General features: G+C 46.3%; 1 protein-coding gene across 1 annotated transcript; it reads left to right on the top strand.

Annotated features, from left to right (window-relative positions):
- The first annotated feature begins 255 nt into the window (after positions 1 to 255).
- On the top strand, positions 256 to 9,055 carry LOC119308858 (ABC transporter G family member 53). The gene is made up of 24 exons (XM_037585024.1): positions 256 to 713; positions 812 to 932; positions 1,733 to 1,821; positions 1,893 to 1,977; positions 2,096 to 2,255; positions 2,341 to 2,417; positions 2,530 to 2,583; positions 2,765 to 2,855; positions 2,971 to 3,272; positions 3,612 to 3,893; positions 4,015 to 4,331; positions 4,408 to 4,568; positions 4,720 to 4,823; positions 4,908 to 5,064; positions 5,170 to 5,295; positions 5,431 to 5,573; positions 5,679 to 6,011; positions 6,330 to 6,620; positions 6,736 to 6,819; positions 6,915 to 7,048; positions 7,392 to 7,619; positions 7,746 to 7,917; positions 8,173 to 8,427; positions 8,576 to 9,055. Exons 1-24 carry the CDS (start codon positions 391 to 393, stop codon positions 8,831 to 8,833), a joined length of 4,347 nt encoding a protein of 1,448 aa, XP_037440921.1. The 5' UTR covers positions 256 to 390; the 3' UTR covers positions 8,834 to 9,055.
- Positions 9,056 to 22,480: the final 13,425 nt, after the last annotated feature.

Genomic DNA, 22,480 nt, shown 5'->3' with positions numbered 1-22,480 from the left:
ATCTATCTATACGCGGCAGCTAGTTTCGTAGCAGCACGGGAGTCTATCTATCTCCACATTTAACCCAGCACAGATGATGCAAAAGTTGTCCACGAGTTCGCAGCCCGCACAAAACGAATTCGCCCCCACAAGTCCCTGACGTTAGCCCATAGACAGATCGTGCGACGTCACGGGGTACGTTAGCTGCTTCTCCTACCTCGGCTCCACCACTCTATATAAGTGCCAATCTCTTTCTCATCCGCATCTCCTCATCTGCAGGGCCAACGGCCAAGGAAGAAAGCAAAGCACGCACGAGGGGGACAGCAGCGGCGGGCCACTCTCCCCTGTCGGCTTCCTCTTTCCTCCGCCTTGTTGCCGCCGGCGGCGGGCGGGAGGGATAATAGGCAGAGGATGGACGACGCCGGAGAGATACACGCGTTCGGGCGCAGCCTGCGTCGGGAGAGCTCGGTGTGGTCGCGCGGCGGGGACGACCTGTTCTCGCGGTCGTCGCGGGACGAGGACGACGAGGAGGCGCTGCGATGGGCGGCGCTGGAGAAGCTGCCCACCTACGACCGCGCGCGCACGGCGGTGCTGGCCATGCCGGAGGGGGAGCTCAAGGAGGTGAACGTGGAGAAGCTGGGCGCGCAGGAGAAGCACGCGCTGCTGCAGCGCATCGCCTGGGTCGGCGACGACCACGAGCGCTTCCTCTCCAAGTTCAAGGACCGCGTCGACCGGTACGCCTCCCTACTCGCCTGGCTTGAGCTATTTCTCCCCTCCCGGCGAGGCGACGGCCAGGGTAGCTCCTGACATTGGTTGCGTGCTGATGATGCAGAGTGGGGATCCAGCTGCCGACGATCGAGGTGAGGTACGACAACCTCAACGTGGAGGCGGAGGCGTACGTGGGGAGCAGGGGCCTGCCCACCATCCTCAACACCTACGCCAATGTACTCGAGGTACGTCCCAAGAACTTCCACAAGGAAGTACTCTTACACTTCATTTTTCTTTCTACACGTTGACTGTCGAGCCTGCGGTGAGAGTTAACAGAAATAGATTGAGTGCACGACCAACAGCGAAAACTGTGGCTAGGAGAGAAAACACAACAGACTGATGCTGACTGGTTTCCGATAAAGATTGGCAGACTTGGCTACCCATTTTCTCTCCCCCATCTCTTTCTAATCTGGTAAACGTCAATTAAACAAGAGCAATATTACCACCAAAAAGGTCACTGAGCTGGTAATATATACCACAAGGTGTCAACAACAAGTGTCAAGTGGCACTAGGCCTCGCATGTCATCATCCTTCCACTGGATGATATTTTACTCATCTTTGCGATGGCACTGACAGCTGACACACGTTCCTCACAAATATTTCTTGTTCCAAGCAGAAGCAAACAAAGTCGGAAGCATAAGAGGAGCTAGCTGTACAAATCCACAGGCCATGTTAAGCAGTGATGTGCGTAACTGCCGCGACATTTTGATCCCGTGCTAACACACCAATCCTAAAGATTTTGAAAAACAAAAAACATTATTCTCCATTCGGAGTCAGTAAGGAAACTGCCTCGGATAAAAAGTCAAGTTTGCTCACTGAAGCTCCGAACGTTAGGATAACTGCAAATCCAGCGTAATAGTCTATATATTATGCAGCTTCAGTGTTAGGAGTTACAAACATGCAGGACTCCTACTGCATTCATTAACCTTAATTTTTGTACTTGCATAATATGTATACTTACATGGTGGCAATCGTCTTCAAACAGGGCTTGGCAAATGCTCTCCACCTAACACCAAACAGGAAGCAGAAAATATCAATCCTTCACAATGTCAGTGGAATCATCAAGCCTCACAGGTAACTTCTAGGCATGCTCTCACTTGGCAAACCATCTCCATTGAATTGTACCTTATCCCCTCCATATTTAGGATGACCTTGCTTTTGGGCCCCCCTGGCGCGGGAAAAACCTCACTGCTTTTGGCCTTGGCCGGAACCCTGCCTTCGAGTCTTAAGGTGCGTCATTTTTTCTTTTGGTGTTTCTCTTCTTCATCATGGTACTTCATTTGTTCTTGGTGCACCATGATTGTAACTTGCTAGTACTGACATGAAAAAAACATTGCAATCACAAAAGATGTCAGGGGACATAATTTACAATGGCCATACCATGGATGAGTTTGTGCCACGGAGATCGGCAGCTTATGTTAGCCAACATGATCTGCATATGGCAGAACTGACTGTCCGTGAGACGGTCAACTTCTCTGCAAAATGTCAAGGAATTGGTCACCGTTACGGTAAGAACAAGAAAAATGGAGACCTCAAAACTCATCATGGTAGCATATTGCATTGAGTAACCTGAATTTCGTACGAAATGATCAGACCTGCTAATGGAGCTATCGAGGAGAGAAAAGGAAGAAAATATCAAACCAGATCCAGAAACAGATATCTACTTGAAGGTACTACAGTCGTTACATTTTAAATCATAGTTCACCGCATTCAGCGGTTGGGACTTGAGGACGTTTCAATAGAAAGTTTACTGCATATCAATCTTTGCTTTTTCTTATCTAGGCTGCTGCGACAGGAGAGCAGAAAGCCGAGGTGGTCACAAATCACATTCTGAAGGTGCATGCGAATCAGCTACTTATTTTATAGCTCAGTTGTAGTTAACATAGAATTACACAGTTATAACAGGAATGCTACCAAGTTCCTTTCTTCATGTCCCTTTCTTTAAGTTCACAGAAAGTTCTAGAAAATTAAAAAGTGACTACATTACTAATTCTTTGATTTTTTTTAATTATGGAAGGTCTTGGGGTTGGATATCTGTGCCGATACACTGGTAGGCAATAATATGTTGAGAGGCATATCAGGAGGGCAAAAAAAGAGAGTAACTACAGGTAAATATAGCCTATGAGTAAGAAACCTACCAGATGCTTATGTGTTATTACGGAACTAAATTACTTCATACTTCTACACAATCCAACTCATCCATTCTCTGACATGGTTGTGCAGCTGAGATGCTTGTCACACCAGGACGAGCCCTTTTCATGGATGAGATATCAACTGGACTTGACAGCTCAACAACCTTCCAGATTGTGAACTCCATCCGACAAACAATCCACATTATTGGTGGAACAGCAGTCATTGCCTTGCTACAACCTGCACCAGAGACATATGAATTGTTTGATGATATAATTCTCCTCTCAGACGGTCAGGTTGTCTACAATGGCCCTCGAGAACATGTGCTCGAGTTCTTTCAATCAATGGGATTCAAATGTCCTGAGCGAAAAGGCGTAGCTGACTTCTTGCAAGAAGTGAGTGTCATCAAAGTTTATATGAAGCTTTCTCTAATTATGGATTTATTTTAAAAATGCATTATTGCGAAATACCTTCAAAATAAAAAATGTTACATTTCTAGGAAATTTCACAAAATGCAAAGTGTGCTCACACGTGGAATGAATGGAGCCACATATTTTAATATTACACAAAGTTCTTGGGCAAAATATGGCAAGCTGCAAATTGATAGTTGTAGAAAACTCTGTCATAAGTTGGGAATTTTTTTCACCCCCAAATAACTTGGGAGTTTCTTAATACCAGGATCATAATTGGCTACGATGTTTAAGTGTGACTGACTATAACTGGAAATTTGATAGGTTACATCAAGAAAAGATCAAGGACAATACTGGATGAACAGTGATGAGACATACCGATATGTTCCTGTTAAGGAGTTTGCGGAGGCATTTCAAGCTTTCCACGTTGGTCAAGCTATAAAGAGTGAGTTAGCAGTGCCGTTTGACAAGAATGGAAGTCATCCTGCAGCTCTGAAAACTTCACAATACGGTGCCAGCATGAAGGAACTACTCAAAGCTAATATCAACAGAGAGATACTGCTCATGAAAAGAAACTCCTTTGTGTATATATTCAAGGCCACTCAGGTGATGATTCTAAAAGGCAAAATCTACAAAAAGTTCAACAATACCTGATTTCGTTGTTATTCCTAGAAAAGTATACAAGAACATAACATACATTTTCTTATTATTTCTCTTTATTCTTCAGTTGACACTCATGGCGATCATCGCAATGACTGTCTTTCTGCGCATCAATATGCATCATGACTCGGTGACAGATGGAGGGATATACATGGGTGCTCTCTTCTTTGGGATTTTGATGATCATGTTCAATGGTTTAGCAGAAGTAGGTCTAACTATTGCAAAGCTCCCTGTTTTTTTCAAGCAACGGAATCTTCTCTTCTTTCCAGCATGGACATACACGTTGCCGTCATGGCTCATTAAGACCCCTCTCTCCTTGCTCAATGTAACAATTTGGGTCGGCATAACATACTATGGCATTGGATTTGATCCCAACGTACAGAGGTAAGGGTGGAACTCTAACATACATGATCTTTTTTAATGTATTGCAGAAGCTAATGAAAACAATGCAATGCTACAGATTTTTTAGGCAGTTCCTGCTGCTCTTTTTAATGAATGAGGCATCGTCTGGACTCTTTCGCTTCATTGCTGGTCTTGCAAGGCATCAGGTTGTTTCAAGCACCCTCGGTTCCTTCTGCATACTAATTTTTATGCTCACTGGTGGATTCGTCCTGGCAAGAGGTATGCAAAAGTAGCTAAGCTGAAGTCCAAAACTGATTTTGAAGTGTCCACCTAAGAACACCTGGACTAAATTTCCTCAGTTCAGTTACTTTTTCCTCATTGGATGTGGTATCTGTGAATCATAGATTAAATCATTCCTTTGATTTAACAGAGAATGTAAAGAAATGGTGGATATGGGGGTACTGGATATCACCCCTGATGTACGCACAAAATGCACTATCGGTGAATGAGTTCCTAGGTCACAGCTGGAACAAGGTAAATAGACTTTTGTGAAAAAGGATAAACAATCATCTTTCTGAATATGTCTGGCTAAAGCATATTGTTACTGCTATACTACAGACAATCCCCGGTTTCAAGGAACCACTTGGAAACCTAGTTCTGAAATCTCGAGGGGTCTTTCCTGATACGAAGTGGTACTGGATTGGTGCTGGTGCCTTGCTCGGATATGTGCTACTATTTAATATCCTCTATACCGTCTGCCTCACATTCCTCGACCGTGAGTCAGAAATAACTTGTATTTAGAATGCAAATAGGTAGCTAATTTTGCAATTTCAAAAAACAATGCTGTAAATTCTAATCTCATACATTCTCCTATGTGCAGCATTTGACAGCAACCAGCCAACAGTATCTGAAGAAACATTGAAGATAAAACAAGCTAATCTCACTGGTGAAGTTTTAGAAGCATCATCGAGAGGACGGGTTAACAACAGTACAATAGCATCTAGAGGTACTTACCGATTCCATATTCATCAATTTGAAGAAGATATAACATAATGGCCAAGTGGCAAAGCTCAATAAATTTGACTTCCTAGCCTGATAGTTGAGGTATAATTTAAAATTACCACTTGCATATGTCTACCAGATACTGAGGATGGGAGCAATGATGAATCAACTTCCAATCATGCAACAGTGAATTCTAGTCCAGGCAAGAAAGGAATGGTCCTCCCTTTTGTGCCTCTCTCCATCACATTCGATGATATAAAATACAGTGTAGACATGCCACAGGTATTTTCTTTTTGAAAATTCTATAAAGTACAGATACGTACAATATATGGAACATAAATGAGTGAAAATATCATGCGTAACTCCTTTATCCAACAAAAAATGTAGGAAATCAAAGCACAAGGTGTGGCAGAGAGTCGGTTGGAACTACTGAAGGGTATCAGTGGTTCATTTAGGCCAGGAGTGCTTACAGCTCTTATGGGTGTCAGTGGTGCCGGTAAGACAACACTGATGGATGTGTTGGCTGGACGGAAGACCAGTGGATACATAGAGGGCAACATTACAATCTCTGGTTATCCAAAGAAGCAAGAAACTTTTGCTCGTGTATCAGGATACTGTGAGCAGAACGACATTCATTCACCAAATGTGACCGTCTATGAGTCTCTTGCATTCTCTTCATGGCTCCGATTACCTGCCAATGTTGATTCCTCGACAAGAAAGGTTTGCAAAGAACAATTTGATTTTTTTGAATGTTTTCATAGTATACGAGTATATATATTTATTACAAAACTGTATGAAACATGATTAAGTGAGAAAACTAATATTGCAACTGATTATGTTCCGTAAAACAAATTGGCAACTGATCTTAAATGTTGTGAGATATAAAATATAAAATCGATAACTGTAGAATTCAGATTCACCAAAATGATTCAGACAGATATTTTGACGTGACTGTTGATCACATTTATGTACTAGTCATATCTTGGCAAGGGCGACAATACCTGCTGACTGCTCTAACACATGAAACCTGGTCTGCAGATGTTCATTGATGAGGTCATGGAATTGGTGGAACTCTCCCCCTTAAGAGATGCATTGGTTGGATTACCTGGTGTGAGTGGATTGTCGACTGAGCAAAGGAAAAGGCTAACAATAGCAGTGGAGCTGGTTGCTAACCCTTCCATCATTTTCATGGACGAACCAACATCTGGACTTGATGCACGGGCAGCAGCCATTGTCATGAGGGCAATAAGGAATACTGTAGATACAGGACGGACAGTTGTTTGCACCATTCATCAACCAAGCATCGACATATTTGAGTCTTTTGATGAGGTACTAAATGCAGTGCCTACATGTAGTAAAGAAAAAAAACAGTAAAGCAACACACAGACAATTCATACTGTTTATCAACGCTTTTAATACCTGATGATCCTGTGTGTCTTTGTAGCTCTTCCTGATGAAACGAGGAGGTGAAGAGATTTATGTAGGTCCACTAGGCCGGCACTCATGTGAACTGATCAGATATTTTGAGGTGACGGAAGAGAACATAAATTAGTGCATGTTTATATATGCAGCCTCGCACCTAACAAAAATGTTACTGAATTGTTTTCCTTTGGTTCTACACAGGCTATTGAAGATGTCAGAAAGATTAAAGACGGTTACAATCCTTCAACATGGATGCTGGAAGTGACTAGTGCAACACAAGAACAGATGACTGGGATTAACTTCAGTCAAGTATACAAGAATTCTGAACTATATCGGTAGGCTTCTGGTTGCATTACTTCATGATTTAATAACTAATGAATGAAAGACTGAAAAATATTGATTTAAGCTATGAAATCTTATATCTCGAAACAAAGAGCAAAAATCAATATTTTCTTCAGCATGTTTAAAGTTTAAACTAGTATTTAAGAGGGAGATCTCTAAACTACAAAACACCAGAATATTTTCAGACAAATATGCATTACAAACAACATTGAAATCATATATGGCCCATTTTAAGAGCATGACAACACTAGTATCATACTGGTATTCAGTTTAATCTTCTGCAACTGAATAGTGTCTTAAATGTGCACTAATATTGTCGGTTTTGTTGCATTTCAGGAGGAACAAAAATCTAATAAAGGAGCTAAGCACACCTCCTGAAGGTTCAAGCGACCTATCCTTTCCAACCCAATACTCACAAACTTTCCTCACACAGTGTTTTGCTTGCCTGTGGAAGCAAAGCCTGTCATACTGGAGAAACCCTCCATATACAGCTGTCAAGTACTTCTATACTACAGTGATTGCACTGTTGTTTGGGACAATGTTCTGGGGCATTGGCAAAAAAAGGTAAGATAATATGTAATACAAGAAATATGTAATAAAAGAAAGTACAAAATAATACATGGTATTTGTTGAGGAGATTACATATGGTTCTTACCTTCAAAATTCACTAGAAACATTTTACTCTTGCAGACACAATCAACAGGACTTGTTCAATGCCATGGGTTCCATGTATTCCTCAGTTTTGTTCATGGGGGTGCAGAACTCTGCCTCAGTTCAGCCAGTTGTGGCTGTTGAGCGCACGGTCTTTTACAGGGAAAGAGCGGCGCACATGTACTCACCTTTGCCATATGCATTGGGACAGGTAAAATTAGTTTGCATTAACTTTCATCTGTAGTTATTTTATATGCCAAGTAAAAACAGGACTAGGGAGCTCAACAAACAGATGGCATCATATTCTCATATAAAGCATAATAAACAGATGCAAACGAGGCTTCATAAAAGGTTTCAGATAATATCGAATTACAGCCAGAAAAGATGGTACAGATAGTTAAAACAAATCCCCTATGTGGAAAGCAATGGTAAAACAATAAGAGCCCTAACATCCTTCCCTTTGCAGGTTGCAATTGAACTTCCATACATCTTTGTCCAGTCCTTAATATATGGTGTGCTAGTATATGCTATGATTGGGTTCGAGTGGACAGCTGTCAAATTCTTTTGGTACCTGTTCTTCATGTACTTCACTCTAGCTTATTTCACATTTTACGGAATGATGTCGGTGGGCCTGACTCCAAACTACAACGTTGCCTCTGTTGCTTCCACGGCATTCTATGCTCTCTGGAACCTTTTCTCAGGATTTATTACACCAAGAACTGTAAGTATACTATTTGCTCTCAGTGTTTTAACTTCCTATTCTTCCACCTCTATAACCAATAACCAAATTTTGCTCCTTCTTTTACTAATATTATGCAAGCTCTTATTCAAAAAGTAATATTATGTGAACTGGCTACTTTCCTCTACAGAGAATCCCCATATGGTGGAGATGGTACTACTGGCTCAGCCCTATTGCATGGACACTGAATGGTCTGGTCACTTCACAGTTTGGAGACGTAACCGAAAAGTTTGATAATGGCATGCGGGTATCCGATTTTGTAGAAAGCTATTTTGGGTACCATCATGACTTCTTGTGGGTGGTCTCTGTGGTGGTCGTCTCATTCGCTCTTCTCTTTGCTTTCCTATTCGGGCTCTCAATCAAGCTATTCAACTTCCAAAAGAGATGAGTGATCAATGAAGAACATATCCAAGTTTGACCAAAGCCCACTAAGCAGAGATAGTACAATAGGACTACGTCCTTGTAATTGTATTGGAGACATGTGAATAGTGGCATAGCATATATTTTGAGAGCACAGTGCCCATATCGAATGTATAGTGACAGTGCACATTGTGCCCAGTGCCCTAGGAGTACAGTTTTGCAAGTTGTATAAATCAAGTAATTTGCCACACCGTTGATTTGCTCTAACACCTTTGGAGCGCTCACAAAACAAAATGGTGGCATGCTGTACTCGAAATTTGACCAATAGAACTGATACGGATACCGAAATTCGCACAAGCTGTCAGGAATCGTGGGGGGAAACCATACACGGGTTCAATTTATGAACCTTCCGGATGACCGATTGCACTGAAATTCGAACACCAATTGAACTAGATAAGAGCTCGATCCACGAAAATGGTAAAATCGCGCCCGCTGTTTCTCAGCGCAGAAGGTACGCAAGGCGTCGCGAAGAGGCGAAACATATGCGGCCATTAGCGGTGGGGAGGAAACTCACCAGCGTGACGAGGCGATCGACGGACGACATGGAGCCCCGGCGGTGCTCGACGGAATGCCAACGAGAAAATGGAGATTTCTCGCGTTCAGAATGCTTTGCTGAGCTAGTGCGGCCGGCCCTGACCCACTTCAAACCTCGGCCCATTCAGCACCGGTGTTTTTGGACCAGACCTTAATCGACCGGATAGTTAGCACTACGGCCCACCTACAACTGGTATCCATTTCTCAGCGAAAAAAAATCCTACAAGCCTACAACTACGGAATTTCCTATTCGCCGCTTATTGCGGCAAGTTGCCGCGCTTTCGCACAGGGCGCAGCTCATCCTGGGCCGGCCCATTTGCGGTCGTTTCCCTTTTCGCGAGAAAACAGCAAAAAACTGCTAGCGCTAGGGATTGAACCCAGTACCTTCTATACATGTATACACCACACCAACCACCCCGACTGACTAGATCAGCTTGACGAGGTTCAACGCGAAACATAGACAAACACACAGCAGCGACAAAACTTAAAACCAGTTCATGGAATTTTCCAAAAAACTTTTGTTCCTTCTACTGTTTTTTTCGGGTTTTCTTCAGTCTTTTTCTATTATTTCGTTTTCTTTTCTTTTTAAGTTAAAATATTTTACAGAATTTTGAAAAAAAATCTTGTTGTCAAAATTTGTTCATATTTTTGAAATAATGTTCACATTGCCAAAAAAAAATTCACAATTTCAAAAAATGTTCCTGTTTTCATACTTTTGGTTACAATTCAAAAAGATGTTCCAAATTCCAAAAAAAATTACATTTATAAAAATTTGTTCTCAGTTTACAAAATTTTTGGAATTTCGAAATTTGTTCATCGCTTCAAAAAATGTTCTTGGAGTTTTGTTCATGTTTTGAAAAATGTTCAAAATTTTCAAAGAAAATTATGTAGAAAAAGGCTGGGAGTTTCAATAATTTGTTCGCACTTTTAAAAAAATGTTCACATTTTCAGAAGGAAATGTTCTCAGTTTTAAATTTTGTTTGTGTTCTGAAAAAAGTTTACAATTTTAAATTTTGTTCATTTTTCTAAAAAAATGTTCTGAATTTATGTTTGTTTATTCAAAGAAAATTATGTTCAAATTTCGTGTTTTTCGAAATTTGTTCAAAATTTCAAATGTTGTTCAGAATTTCAGTTTTCTGTTCTCGTTTCTCAAAATTTTCTGTTACAAATTTGTTCGTAGTTTTGAAAAATGTTCTCATTTGTAATTTTTGAATTTTTTAGCAAACATTAAGTTTTATCAATGTGGTTGTTGTTTCTTATATCTAGCACTGGAGCTAGTTGGCCGCAGTGGCTAAGCATAATGAGGGCTGGACCGCAAGGTCGCCGGTTCGAATCCCAGCGCCAGCATTTTTCTTTTTTCGCATTTTAGCATCTCGCAAATGGGCCGGCCCAGGTTTGGCCACGCTTTTGCGAAACGTCGGCATTTTGACGCAGCTAGCGTCACATAGGAGCTCCCTACAACTACTGTACTGTCCAAACTATTGCAAGTGTTATTTGGGTGAAGATTTATTTTTTTAGGGAAATTGCCATCGCTTTATTTAAGAACCAACGCTCGGAATGTGATCCGAAATTACATCCAAGATACAGTCCAGGGGGACACCAAACAAGCTATTACGTAAACCCTCCTCAACTCCTACTCTTGCTAATTTATGCGCGGCGACATCCGCAAATCTACTAACCCAAGAAACTCTAAACTCCACACGCGAGGCAAGCATCTGCTTGATCTCTCTGATCCACAGATCGGACACCGAAAGGTCCGGTTGCTCCTGCGTGATCCTTTGCACAGCTAACATGTTGTCAAGCTCGACATGTACCCGTTCGATGTTCAATTCCAGCGCCACCTGCAGAGCCTGCTTACAAGCTAAGATCTCAGTAGTTTCAGGGTCAGATATGTGTGTGAAGTGGTAGCAGAGACTAGCAATAAAAGCTCCATTGTGATCCCTCATCACTGCTCCACCTCCACCATTACCACCATTTTTTGAGACAGTACCATCTGAGTTGATCTTGACCCAACCCTCCTCCGGCACCTCCCACCTTCGCCTAGTCTAGGCAGCAGGCTCCCGCACCCTTGGTTGATGAATGCCTCGCCATTCCCGCACATGATGAAGCACAGTTTCCATTATTTCATGCGCTGGAGCGATCTTCTTCCCCTCGCGAGTATCATTGCGGGCCAGCCAAAGTCCATAGACTGCTTGCAGAACCACCTCTCGCTCTTCATCCTTGGCTCCAGTGAGCAAATCTAGCGGCCATCTTTCCAGCTCCTTGTGTGCCCCAAGCCAGCGTGGCGGAATGGCCACTTCGAGGCACGAGTTAGTCTGCAGCAGTTTCCAGAATAGCATAGAGTGGGGGCAAGACCAGAACCTGTGGTGGATGGTTTCCTCCCAACCGCAGGACGGGCAGAAAACACCACCCTTGATCTGCCTACGGTGCAACTCCGAGCCCACGGCAAGTCCATTACGCAACAATCGTCAGAAGTGAATTTTCACCTTCCCAGGGACATTAGTATCCCAAAGCGCGAGGAAAGCTTTGTGCTTATCAACCGAATAAGACGAATCGGGATGTCCCGACCTCCTCCTATTCATTGACATCTGCAAGCGGAAGGCAGAACAAACGCTAAAGATGCCATTTTTTGTGAAGTTCCACGCTAAAAAATCCTCCGCGCCCGACCCCCCAACAGCGATTTGCTTGATGTCCAAGGAATCCGAAGCAGAGAACATGTCATCAATCCTCTCATGATTCCATGCCGTCCCTTCCGAGTTTAACAGGTCTACAACCTTTGTGGCACCTTGGATATATTGTTGACCCAGTGGTCGCATATATACATTCCTCGGGATCCAATTTTTGTGGTGAATGTTTACCCGGGAACCATCACCAATCCTCCAAACCAACCCTTCCCGCAGCAAGTCTCTACCATGCAGAATACTCCGGAAAGTATATGACGCATTTGAGGGGCACGTAGTTGCAAGGATGGAGCTATCTAGAAAATACCTTTCCTTAAGGACTCTAGCAACCAGAGAAGATGGATAAGAAAGAATTCTCCAGGCTTGCTTGGCTAGAAGAGCCTGGTTAAAAGCTTCAGGGTCCCTGAACCCTAAACCATCATCTCTCTTTGGAGCACACATCTTGTCCCACGAGACCCAATGCACTTTCCTTTCACCATTCATTGCACCCCACCAGAATTTTGTAGAAATAGAAGTCAGGTTTTGGCACATCTTCTTTGCGAGGTGAAAACAACTCATAGTGAAAGTAGGAATAGCTTGCGGTCCCGATTTGATGAGAACCTCCCTAGCCTTTTTGGAGAGACCTTGGCCCTTCCGGCCCCCTACATTTCCTTTCGAGCTTTCCGTCAAGTATTTAAAAGTCCCATCCTTAGATCTCCCAACCTGTGTTGGTAGTCCAAGGTACTTCTCACTCAAAGCTTCTGACTGAATTCCCACTGTTTGCTTCAACATTGTCTTATTCTCCCCAGAATAACCCTTTCCAAAGAAAATGGAGGACTTATTCAGATTTACCCTTTGGCCTGAGGCAGCCTCATATTTCACAAGCATCTCTCTGAGAGCCGACATGCTATCCTCAGTACCTTCTAAAAAGACAATGCTATCATCTGCAAATAACAAATGTGTTATATGGGGGCCAGTGCCCCCAAACGACACCCCCTTCATGATATTGTCACTTTGAGCCTTTTTTAGCAAAGACGAGAATCCTTCCACACAGAACAAAAATAGATAGGGAGGGAGTGGGTCTCCCTGTCGAAGCCCTCTGGACGGTAAGAAACACCTTGAGAGGCCACCATTGAGTTTAACAAAGAAGCTAGCAGTAGTAACACATCTCATGATCATAGAAATCCATTGGGAAGCAAACCCCAACCTGTTCATTTGCTCAAGGAAAGGCCACTCAACCCTATCATAAGCCTTCATCATATCTAGTTTCACCGCACACAGACTTCTCCTCCTTTTCCTAGTACGGATCGCATGCACACACTCATAAGCAACAAGCACATTATCCGTAATGAGTCGTCCCAGGAAAAATGCGCTTTGCTCTTCAGAGATAAGAAAAGGCAAAATGATCTTCAATCTATTGTCCATCACCTTTTTTGCTAGTTTATAAAGCACATTACATAGGCTTTTTGGCCTGAACTGAGACATTAACTCCGGAAAACTTACTTTGGGAATCATGACAATCACTGTGGCATTAAAAGAGTCCGGAGAAGCCGCCCCATTCAGGAAGTCTCTAGCCGCTGCACACACGTCCTCTTTGACAAGCGCCCAGTGGCGCTGATAGAACAAAGCTGACAACCCGTCCAGGCCGGGCGCATTGGTTGGCCCCATCTGAAACAGTGCCTTTTTTATCTCCTGGTCAGAAAACTGTGCAATGAGCTTAGCATTCATATCATCTGAAATCGTTGGAGCAATATTGCTCAACACCTCCTGCGCTCCTGCCGAGCCCTCAGAGGAAAACAACTGCTCATAGAAAGATGCCGCAACTTCACGCATATCATCATTCACAAACGAGTGAGAACCATCTTCCTTTAGAAGTGCTTTGACCGTATTTTTCCTCCTCCTATGAGTAGCCCTGGCCTGGAAGTACTTCGTATTTTGGTCGCCAGCCTGAAGCCAATCCACCCGAGACCTCTATCTGTACATAATCTCCTCCCGCTCATAAGTCTCACGTAGCTGATCCTCAATCTCCCTGGTCTCCTGGTGATGGCCAGTTTGGGCGGCTCGGGTTCTAGCACCAGCTAGCTATTTCTTAAGCTTGGAAGTTTCCCTTCGGATAGACCCAAAAACCTCTCTCGCCCATCTTTGCATACTCCCCAAAACAGTGGCCAACCGTTGCCAAACATCATCCAATCCTTGGCCTCCGGAACCCGCCGCTGCCCATGCCTTTGCTACCATAACATCATATTGGTCATGCCTGGTCCATGCCTCTTCGTACCTAAAAGGTCGAGGCCCCCCTATCTCTGCGCGTGGAGCCGTCTCTGTCGGTGTCAAAACCAGCGGATCTCGGGTAGGGGGTCCCGATCTGTGCGTCTAAGGCCAATGGTAACAAGAGGCAAGGGACACAATGTTTACCCAGGTTCGGGCCCTCTCGATGGAGGTAAAACCCTACTTCCTCCTTGATTGATATTGATGATATGAGTGTTACAAGAGTTGATATACCATGAGATCGTAGAGGCTAAACCCTAGAAGCTAGCCTATGATGATTATGAATGTTATGATCGTCCTCATACGGACCAAACTCTCCGGTTTATATAGACACCGGAGAGGGCTAGGGTTTACATGGAGTCGGTTACAAGGAAGGAAACATAATATCCGAATCTCCAAGCTTGTCTTCCACGCAAAGGAGAGTCCCGTCCGGACATGGGACGAAGTCTTGACTCTTGTATCTTCATAGTCCAACAGTCCGGCCAAAGTATATAGTCCGGCTATCCGGATACCCCCTAATCCAGGACTCCCTCAGTAGCCCCTGAACCAGGCTTCAATGACGATGAGTCCGGCGCGTAGTTTGTCTTCGGCATTGCAAGGCGGATTCCATCTCCGAATACTCCAAAGTAGATTGATGATTGTGTCTGGCTTTGCGAGATAATTTCCGCACACCTTTGTAGAGAGCATAGCACTTCATAAATATGATCTGCTGGCAATTTTTGTACGGTGTGCTCTTACGCCGTGATCTGATCCAATATGAAACCGATTTTTCTTGGCCTGCCTCGATACGCGTTGCGAGGCGGTTTTATTGGCACATCCTGTCCAAGCAGAGATCGTGCTCCTCTTATTGCGGGATCTCCCATCAATATGGGGGCGTGCAGCCCCATGACGCCTGTTGGCAGGACTCCGTGTTTTTAGGCAAGTCCCGAGCGGTTACGCTGAGGACGCTTGATATTCTCCCCTTTTATAAAGGGGCCGAGGCCTATCCCTCTTTTCCACCACCCTTGCGCCTTTTCGCATCTCGAGTTCTAACACCCGAAACCCAAACCCAAGCTCCCGGATCCTTCATCATGTCCGGATCCAACCAAGGCCGGTGGGTGGCCTCCTCGGTCATAGAGGAGGACATTGCAAAGCTTAGGGAGGTCGGATATCTGACCGCCGACATCAAGCACAGGCTTCCTGCTCTAGGGCAGGTCATCCCTACTCCCGAGCCCAACGAGTGCGTCGTATTTGTTTCTCACTTTCTCCGCGGCTTGGGCCTCACCCTTGATCCCTTTGTGAGAGGCTCATGTTCTATTACAGGCTAGATTTCCATGATCTAGATCCGGACGCTATCCTCCATATTTCATCGTTCATCATTGTGTGCAAAGCTTTTCTTCATGTCACTCCACACTTTGGCTTATGGCTCAAGGCCTTTAATGTGAAGTCGAAGATGATTGAAGGGCGTCACGCGGAGTGCGGAGGTGCAATAATAAGCAGGAACGCTGACGCTCCATGGCCAGAGGGCTCCTTCCCAGAGGTGTCTGATTTATTGCAGCGAAGGTGGTTTTACGTCACGGCTCCCAGAGGCACAAAGTGGGTGGCCGCCCCCGACTTCCGTTCGGGTCCTCCTCCTGAACTGGCGTCATGGACCAATATAGGACGGGATTGGGGGCCTGCTAATGATGTACCCACACTACAGAGCCGTATCAGGGAGCTTCTTGAGAGGGACATTAGCCTTGCCAGCATAATTCAGGTAATGCTAATCCGACGGATGTTGCCGTGCAAACGCCGGCCTCTCCGGATGTGGGAGTTCAATCCAGAAGGTCCGCAGACTATTCTGTACTTCTTCAGCCTGACGCTCGAAGGGATGTGTAAGTTATTCTTCAGACCACAAGCAAAGTGTCCGGGCACCACCGAGGATGCGGGCCTGAGCTGCAATCGCCCAGATACCCAAGTAAGTAACCCAGAAACCGAACACTTCGTTTATATTTATCATAATATTATTCTGAAAATCCTCCACGGCCAGGAATGGCGCAGCAAGGCGGAGAGAATCGGGTGTCCGACGCCACTTCCCGAAGGCTCGCCTAGTCCTGCCATAGCCAAGATGCTTGACCATGTGCTAAGCAAAGTGCCCTCGGGGAAAGACGAAGGGAAGAAGAGAGAAGCAAAACTTCACATATTGCGCATCCAAACCGGGGGAATTGCTACCTCCCCAAAGGAGGATAATCGGGGAGGGGAATCTAAGGCCTCCTCCCCTCGCGGGAAGAAAAGGGCCGCCTCCGAAGACTTGGAGACGGAGGTGGTCAAGCAAGGGAGGAAAGCTTCGCCAGGGGGCCCTGCCCCGAAGGGCGTCCTCACCGCGCCATGCCCGCCAACGGGCTAGCCCTCAACCGAGCTGTAAGTTAATCTTAAATACGAAGGTACTACTTCCTTTTCCGAGAACAATAACCAAGATCTATTCTTTGGAGCCCGGTTAGCAGCTCTTCTCGACAGAGTTCATCTTCGGGGGATCTCCTTCCGGAGATGATGGAGAGCGAGACTCCACCAAATTCTCCGCCTCATGAGGCGGGCGACCCCGAGGTGTCGTCACGGAGGAGCCCAGTCCTGCCGGAGCCAGAAGCTAATACTTCAGCCGCCCTGAGCCTGGAGCGTTCAGCTCCCACGGGGGCGATAAAAAGGGTCTGGCGCAATCCGGCGTCCGGCCGGACACACTGGTGGGCCTTCTGGAGCAAGCTGATCTCTCGGAGGAGCACCGTTCATTAATGAGCATGGTGCTCAAGAAAACTCCGTCCGCCACAAGCGGGTTGAATGAAGCCTTTACGAGCCTGCTTAGAGGCTTTGAGGTATGTAATGAAAAATACGTAATTTTTGGTTGTGACGCACACGCTAGGTGTGCTCCATATAGATAGTAGCCCCTGAGACTCTGGTTGTCCGCCTTAGGCGGCAAACAGGGGATCATATTCTGAAAGTAATGTTTGCGATGTATTTATGCACAGGTGTCTAAGGATCCGGCAGCCGAACAATCTGTTGAAGTTGCCGAACTGAGGAGGCAGATTGGAGTTATTGATGCCGATATCACACTGGTGAACGAGCGGCTGAACGAGTCACAAGGTATGTGATCTGCTTTCCTTATTATATATTTATGTAGGAAAAATTGAGAGGAGCATAATGCTAATGTTATATGTTTGGACTGCAGATGGTGCTGCTGCCATGGAAGCCCTGAGGGCGGAACTTGCCCTGGCCAAGGAACAGGCCCGGGTGAGCAATGCGTCTGCCCTAAAGGCGGCCGAAGAGTTGAGAGCCGAACAGGCTGCTCATCGCCGGAGCGGAGACAAAATAGCTGAAATGGTTGTGGAGCTAGAAAACGCCGCCAACCGGTATGAGTTGCTTAAAAAGAAAACCAGGCAAATAAGGCTGACCTGAAGAAGGCCCTTGATGCGGCCAAGGAGACGCGTTCCGACATTAGGGATGCATGAGAGGAGCTTCGACAGGTCAGAGAGATCGCGGCTGGAAACCCCTATTTGTAGCGGCTGAAGTTTTTGGATCTGAAGTACGCTCCTCTTGATCGACGCTGGAGTCCTGCAGACGCCTTTGCGGATTTGGCGAAGAGTGCGGCTGATGCGGCAAAGTTTTTTGAGGATCAAAAATATGATGAAGTGGAAAAGCTGTTCTGGTCGCAGTTCAATGCTCCGACGCGCACATTGCCTTTGAGTGAGAGAATGGCTGCTGTATCCGAGCTCCACAGGCTGTCCGGACTTGCCATGCGGTCTGTGATAGACCATCTATGGCCAAAGGGTCCCAAGCCGGACAATTACTTTGGTTTAGTGCAACAATTCCTTGGTGCCGTATCTCGGATTGATGCCATGAAGAGGTCGGCGTGCATAGAGGGTGCACAGATGGCCCTTGCCCACGTTAAAGCATATTGGACAGATATGGAGGCCACCATCATTGCGACCCAGAATCCGGCGGGCGGCCAAGATCCGTCCGAGCACTACTTGGATCAGGTAGTAGAAGGCGCTCGCTTAATAGAGGCTCAGTGCTCGAAGAATGTCATGTTCGAGTGACAAATATTATCATTGTAAAAACAATGTCATTTTAATTGTGGAGCAGATATTTATACTTTGTGCCCGAAAGTATTATTGTGCCTCCCGTGCGGTCGTTTTTATGTATATGCGTAATCTGAAAGTTAGCAGTTGTTGGCTTCAGCCCCCATGCACACAATGCAGGGGTGTTAGCGAAAAGTGTGCGTAATCACACTTGATCCAATGTCTTGGTCCATTAAGGAGGTGATCGCACGTCGAACTAGGCAACCAGACTATATAGCTGTAACACTTTCACTTAGCCATAGGAGTTTGACAGTGGGGCTAGTATGTAGCCCCTGGTACCTTTGCGTGCATCCGAATACGGGCGCATGTGTACATGACCGGGAAATGGTCCTTCTTAATGCGGAGGAATCCTAAAGATTCCGATAGGTCTTCGAGTGGTTGAACAGTCTCTCGCTATATCATGACAGTCAGTTTTCGGCTTTCTCTACTTAGGTGCTCATCCGGAATAACCAGGGCACAATTGCAGTAGTTCTCCTTTGGCCGCCTTAGCCGATAAAAACGGAACGTAAGGCAGCGAACCCAGGAGCCGGGCAAACCCAACATTTAACCAAAGACATGATTCGGAGCTAATGCATATAAGGCCGAACTCGCGACGCCGAACACTCCCGAAGGTATTCAGACTTTTACTGGGCTGAGTAACGCCCCTTATTATGAACCCTATATTCCCAGATATGTGCATTAGTCTGTCATGGCGAAATGCCAATAACGGCAACATCCTCTGTGGGTGTAGTACCCATGGGATATGTAAGCAACAAGAGACAATAAAGAAGGTTTATACAGGGGCTTAATCTAAAGAGAAACCTTTGAGCAGGGCCCTGCTGCACGTCTGCGCCTTTGTCTCTATTGTGCCGTGGCCTAGGAGGGTGTCGCACGAATGGTGTCTGTAAAAAGAAAAACTCATGGAGAAGAGTATGACATAAGCGTGCGAAAAGTTAGCTATCACTAATGGATAGTAGAAGTGTTAGACATTGGCCTGCTAATAAGGTTAGGCCGAGAATTGGGCTTTAGTAATTATCTATAGCCCCTGGTGTCCTTTATGGGATTACATGTGTGGCGCCTAGATCAGGTTGATCTGGGCTGCCGGACTCGTCTAACCGTGTCCGTGGTCTTAACGACCAATCATGTTCTCTGGTATTAGAGGCCGCTTAGAGTCCGGCTGCTAGAGCCGTCGCGTATTCCTCCGTGCGTAGGGAACGCTTTGTACTTCCGTTAACGATGATGACGCCGCGTGGACCAGGCATCTTGAGTTTAAGGTAGGCGTAGTGTGGTACTTCATTGAAGCGGGCAAAGGCCATTCTCCCAAGCAATGCTTGATAATCACATTGGAGGGGGGCGATGGCGAAGAGTAGTTTTTCGCTTCTGAAGTTGCCCGGGGAGCCGAACATCACCTCTAGTATGAGGGAGCCCCTGCCGTGTGCTTCGACACCTGGTATCACCCCTTCAAAGGTGGTGTTACTGTGGTTGATTCTGGATGGGTCTATCCCCATCCTGCGGACAGTGTCCTGGCATATTAGATTAAGACTACTGCCGACGTCCATGAGGACGTGAGTAAGATGGTATCCGTCGATTATTGGGTCGAGCACCAAGGCAGCTGATCCTCCGTGCCGCATACTAGTTGGGTAGTCCCTGTGATCGAAGGTGATCGGGCAGGCCGACCAGTGGTTGAGTTTGGATGCCACGGGCTCTATAGCGCATGCGTCTCTGAGCGCGCGTTCGCGCCTTCCCATCGATAAGTGAGTCGCATGGATCATGTTTACTGTTTTTACCTCTGGTGGGAATTTTTTCTGTCCCCAATGTTCGGCTGGCGAGGCTCGTCCTCGTCTTCACTTGGTGTTTCCCTTCCCTTGTGTTCGGCATTTAATTTGCCGGCCTGCTTGAAGACCCAACATTCTGTGTGAGTGTGGTTCGTAGGTTTTTCGGGGGTGCCGTGAATTTGGCACAGTCTGTCCAGGACTTTGTTCAGGCCGGACGGTCCTTCGTTGCTGCCTTTAAGTGCTTTCTTTTGTTGACTGGGTTGAGAGCCCCTGAATCCGGCGTTGACCGTTGTGTTGTCTGGACTTACTTCCTTGTTTCGGCGTTTGTTTTTATCGCGCTGTGGCTTCCCGTTTCCATCCCTGATTTCGGATGTACTTGGGTCGCTGGTGCCTCTACGGGCCAACCAGCTGTCTTCACCCACGCAAAAGCGCGTCATAAGGCTTGTTAGGGCTGCCATTGTCCTCGGCTTTTCTTGGCCGAGGTGTCTGGCGAGCTATTCGTCCCGGATACTGTGCTTGAAGGCCGCTAGGGCTTCAGCGTCCGGACAGTCGACAATTTGATTCTTCTTAGTGAGGAATCTGTTCCAAAGTTTGCAGGTGGACTCTCCGGGCTGTTGAATTATGTGACTTAAATCATCCGCATCCGGGGTTCGGAGATAGGTCCCTTGAAAATTTTCCCTAAAAGCGTCCTCGAGTTCCTCCCAACTTCTGATTGAATTTTCGGGGAGGTTTTTCAACCAGTGTCGAGCTGGTCCTTTCAACTTGAGGGGAAGATACTTGATGGCGTGGAGGTCGTCCCCACGGGCCATGTGGATATGTAGGATAAAATCCTTGATCCAGACTCCGGGGTGTGTCGTTCCGTCGTATGCCTCAATGTTCACAGGTTTAAAACCTTGTGGAAATTCGTGGTCCAGTACCTCTTCGGTGAAGCACAGAGGGTGAGCAGCCCCCCTGTTTCTGGACGTGCTATGGCGTGTCGTCGGCTGTTGATGTGTCCGGTATTGATTCCGAACTGGTATCCGATCAGTCTGATCGTTTTGGTTACCATAGTCCTGTGTCGGGGCGCGTCCTCTAGATCCATAGATGGACCTGGTCGCGCCAGCCTTCTTATCCGGGAGCTCACGTAAATCGTGTGCGTCGTCGGTAGCTGCTCCATTGCGGTTTCGAAGTGGTTTGTTCAGCCTATTGGCCGTATTGTTCTTCGGTGGAACGGCCTCGTCGTCGAATTCTGGTAGCAGCTTGCGCTTTGGATAGCTCTTTGTTTGGCAATCATCGTCGTACTTTTCTTTAGTGTCCAGTACTTTATTCCATCTACGATTGAGTGTGTCCTGTGCGGCTTTAAGATTTTGCTTCTGCTTCTTCAGATTTCTCGCAGTAGCCATAAGCTTTCTGTGGAGGTTGTCTCGTTCGAAGCGTGTCTCCGGGAGGGTGAATGCATCGTCATACGGACTATGCTCTTGTCCCGGGGCGGTTTGATTGGTTCGTTCCTCGGGATCATTGTGATCGGGCGTCTGCTCCGAGCTGTGTTCGGCATGACCTGGTTCATCCTGCTCCATCGCTGGGTCCGTATGGTCGTTGTTGCCTTCGGAGTTGACTGTGGTGTCGATCTTTCTAGCGCTGTTATCGCTATTTTTACTGTTGCTGGACTTGGAGCGGTGCCTACGGCATCGTTTTGGCTTTTGTCCGGGGGTTTTATCATACGGTTTGTCATCGTCATCCTTCTTAGGCGTATCCACCATGTATATATCGTATGATGAAGTGGCAGTCCAGCGCTCTGTGAGTGGTGGTTCTGAATCGTCCCCTGCGGCAACATCCATACCGTTGGTGTCGTCAGAGTCGAATTCGAGCATGTCTGTTACGTCATCGACAGTGGCTATGAAGTGGGTGGTGGGTGGGCAACGAATTCCTTCGTCGCCTGCTTCCCGCTCGAGCCAGACATAGTTCGGCCAAGAGCCTCCTGACAATGAGAGAGACTTTAACGAGTTTAGCACGTCGCCAAAGGGCGAGTGCTGGAAGATATCCGCAGTGGTGAACTCCATTACCGGAGCCCAACCAGATTCAGCGGGCTCGGAGGTGCACGGACTGGAACCTACAGCCGGATACGAGTCCGGGGGTCCGGTGTCACAGGCTTCCTTGGGGGTGAAGTCTGTGTTCGGCTCTACCGCCGTTGGGTGTGCGGCCTCCGGGGCGGGGTCCATCCACCCGTCCTCGGGCGACGCAATCTGCCCCGGATTTAGGTCCGGGGCTCCTACAGGGGCGATATCCCGAGCGTTGTTCGTTAGCTGGTCTAAGCCATGCTCATCGTGACTGTACG

This window comes from Triticum dicoccoides, chromosome 5B (genome assembly GCF_002162155.2).
Source record: "Triticum dicoccoides isolate Atlit2015 ecotype Zavitan chromosome 5B, WEW_v2.0, whole genome shotgun sequence".
In the NCBI taxonomy this organism is placed as follows: Eukaryota; Viridiplantae; Streptophyta; class Magnoliopsida; order Poales; family Poaceae; genus Triticum; species Triticum dicoccoides.
The sequence above is the reverse complement of the archived record's forward strand: the minus strand, read 5'-3'. Positions and strand labels throughout refer to the sequence as shown.

Coding starts and splice junctions, on each gene's coding strand:
- LOC119308858 (XM_037585024.1), top strand. CDS start 391: ATGGACGACGCCGGAGAGATACACGCGTTCGGGCGCAGCCTGCGTCGG. Junction 933..1,732: donor CCTACGCCAATGTACTCGAG/GTACGTCCCAAG, acceptor GTCTTCAAACAG/GGCTTGGCAAATGCTCTCCA. Junction 5,065..5,169: donor CTGCCTCACATTCCTCGACC/GTGAGTCAGAAA, acceptor TCCTATGTGCAG/CATTTGACAGCAACCAGCCA.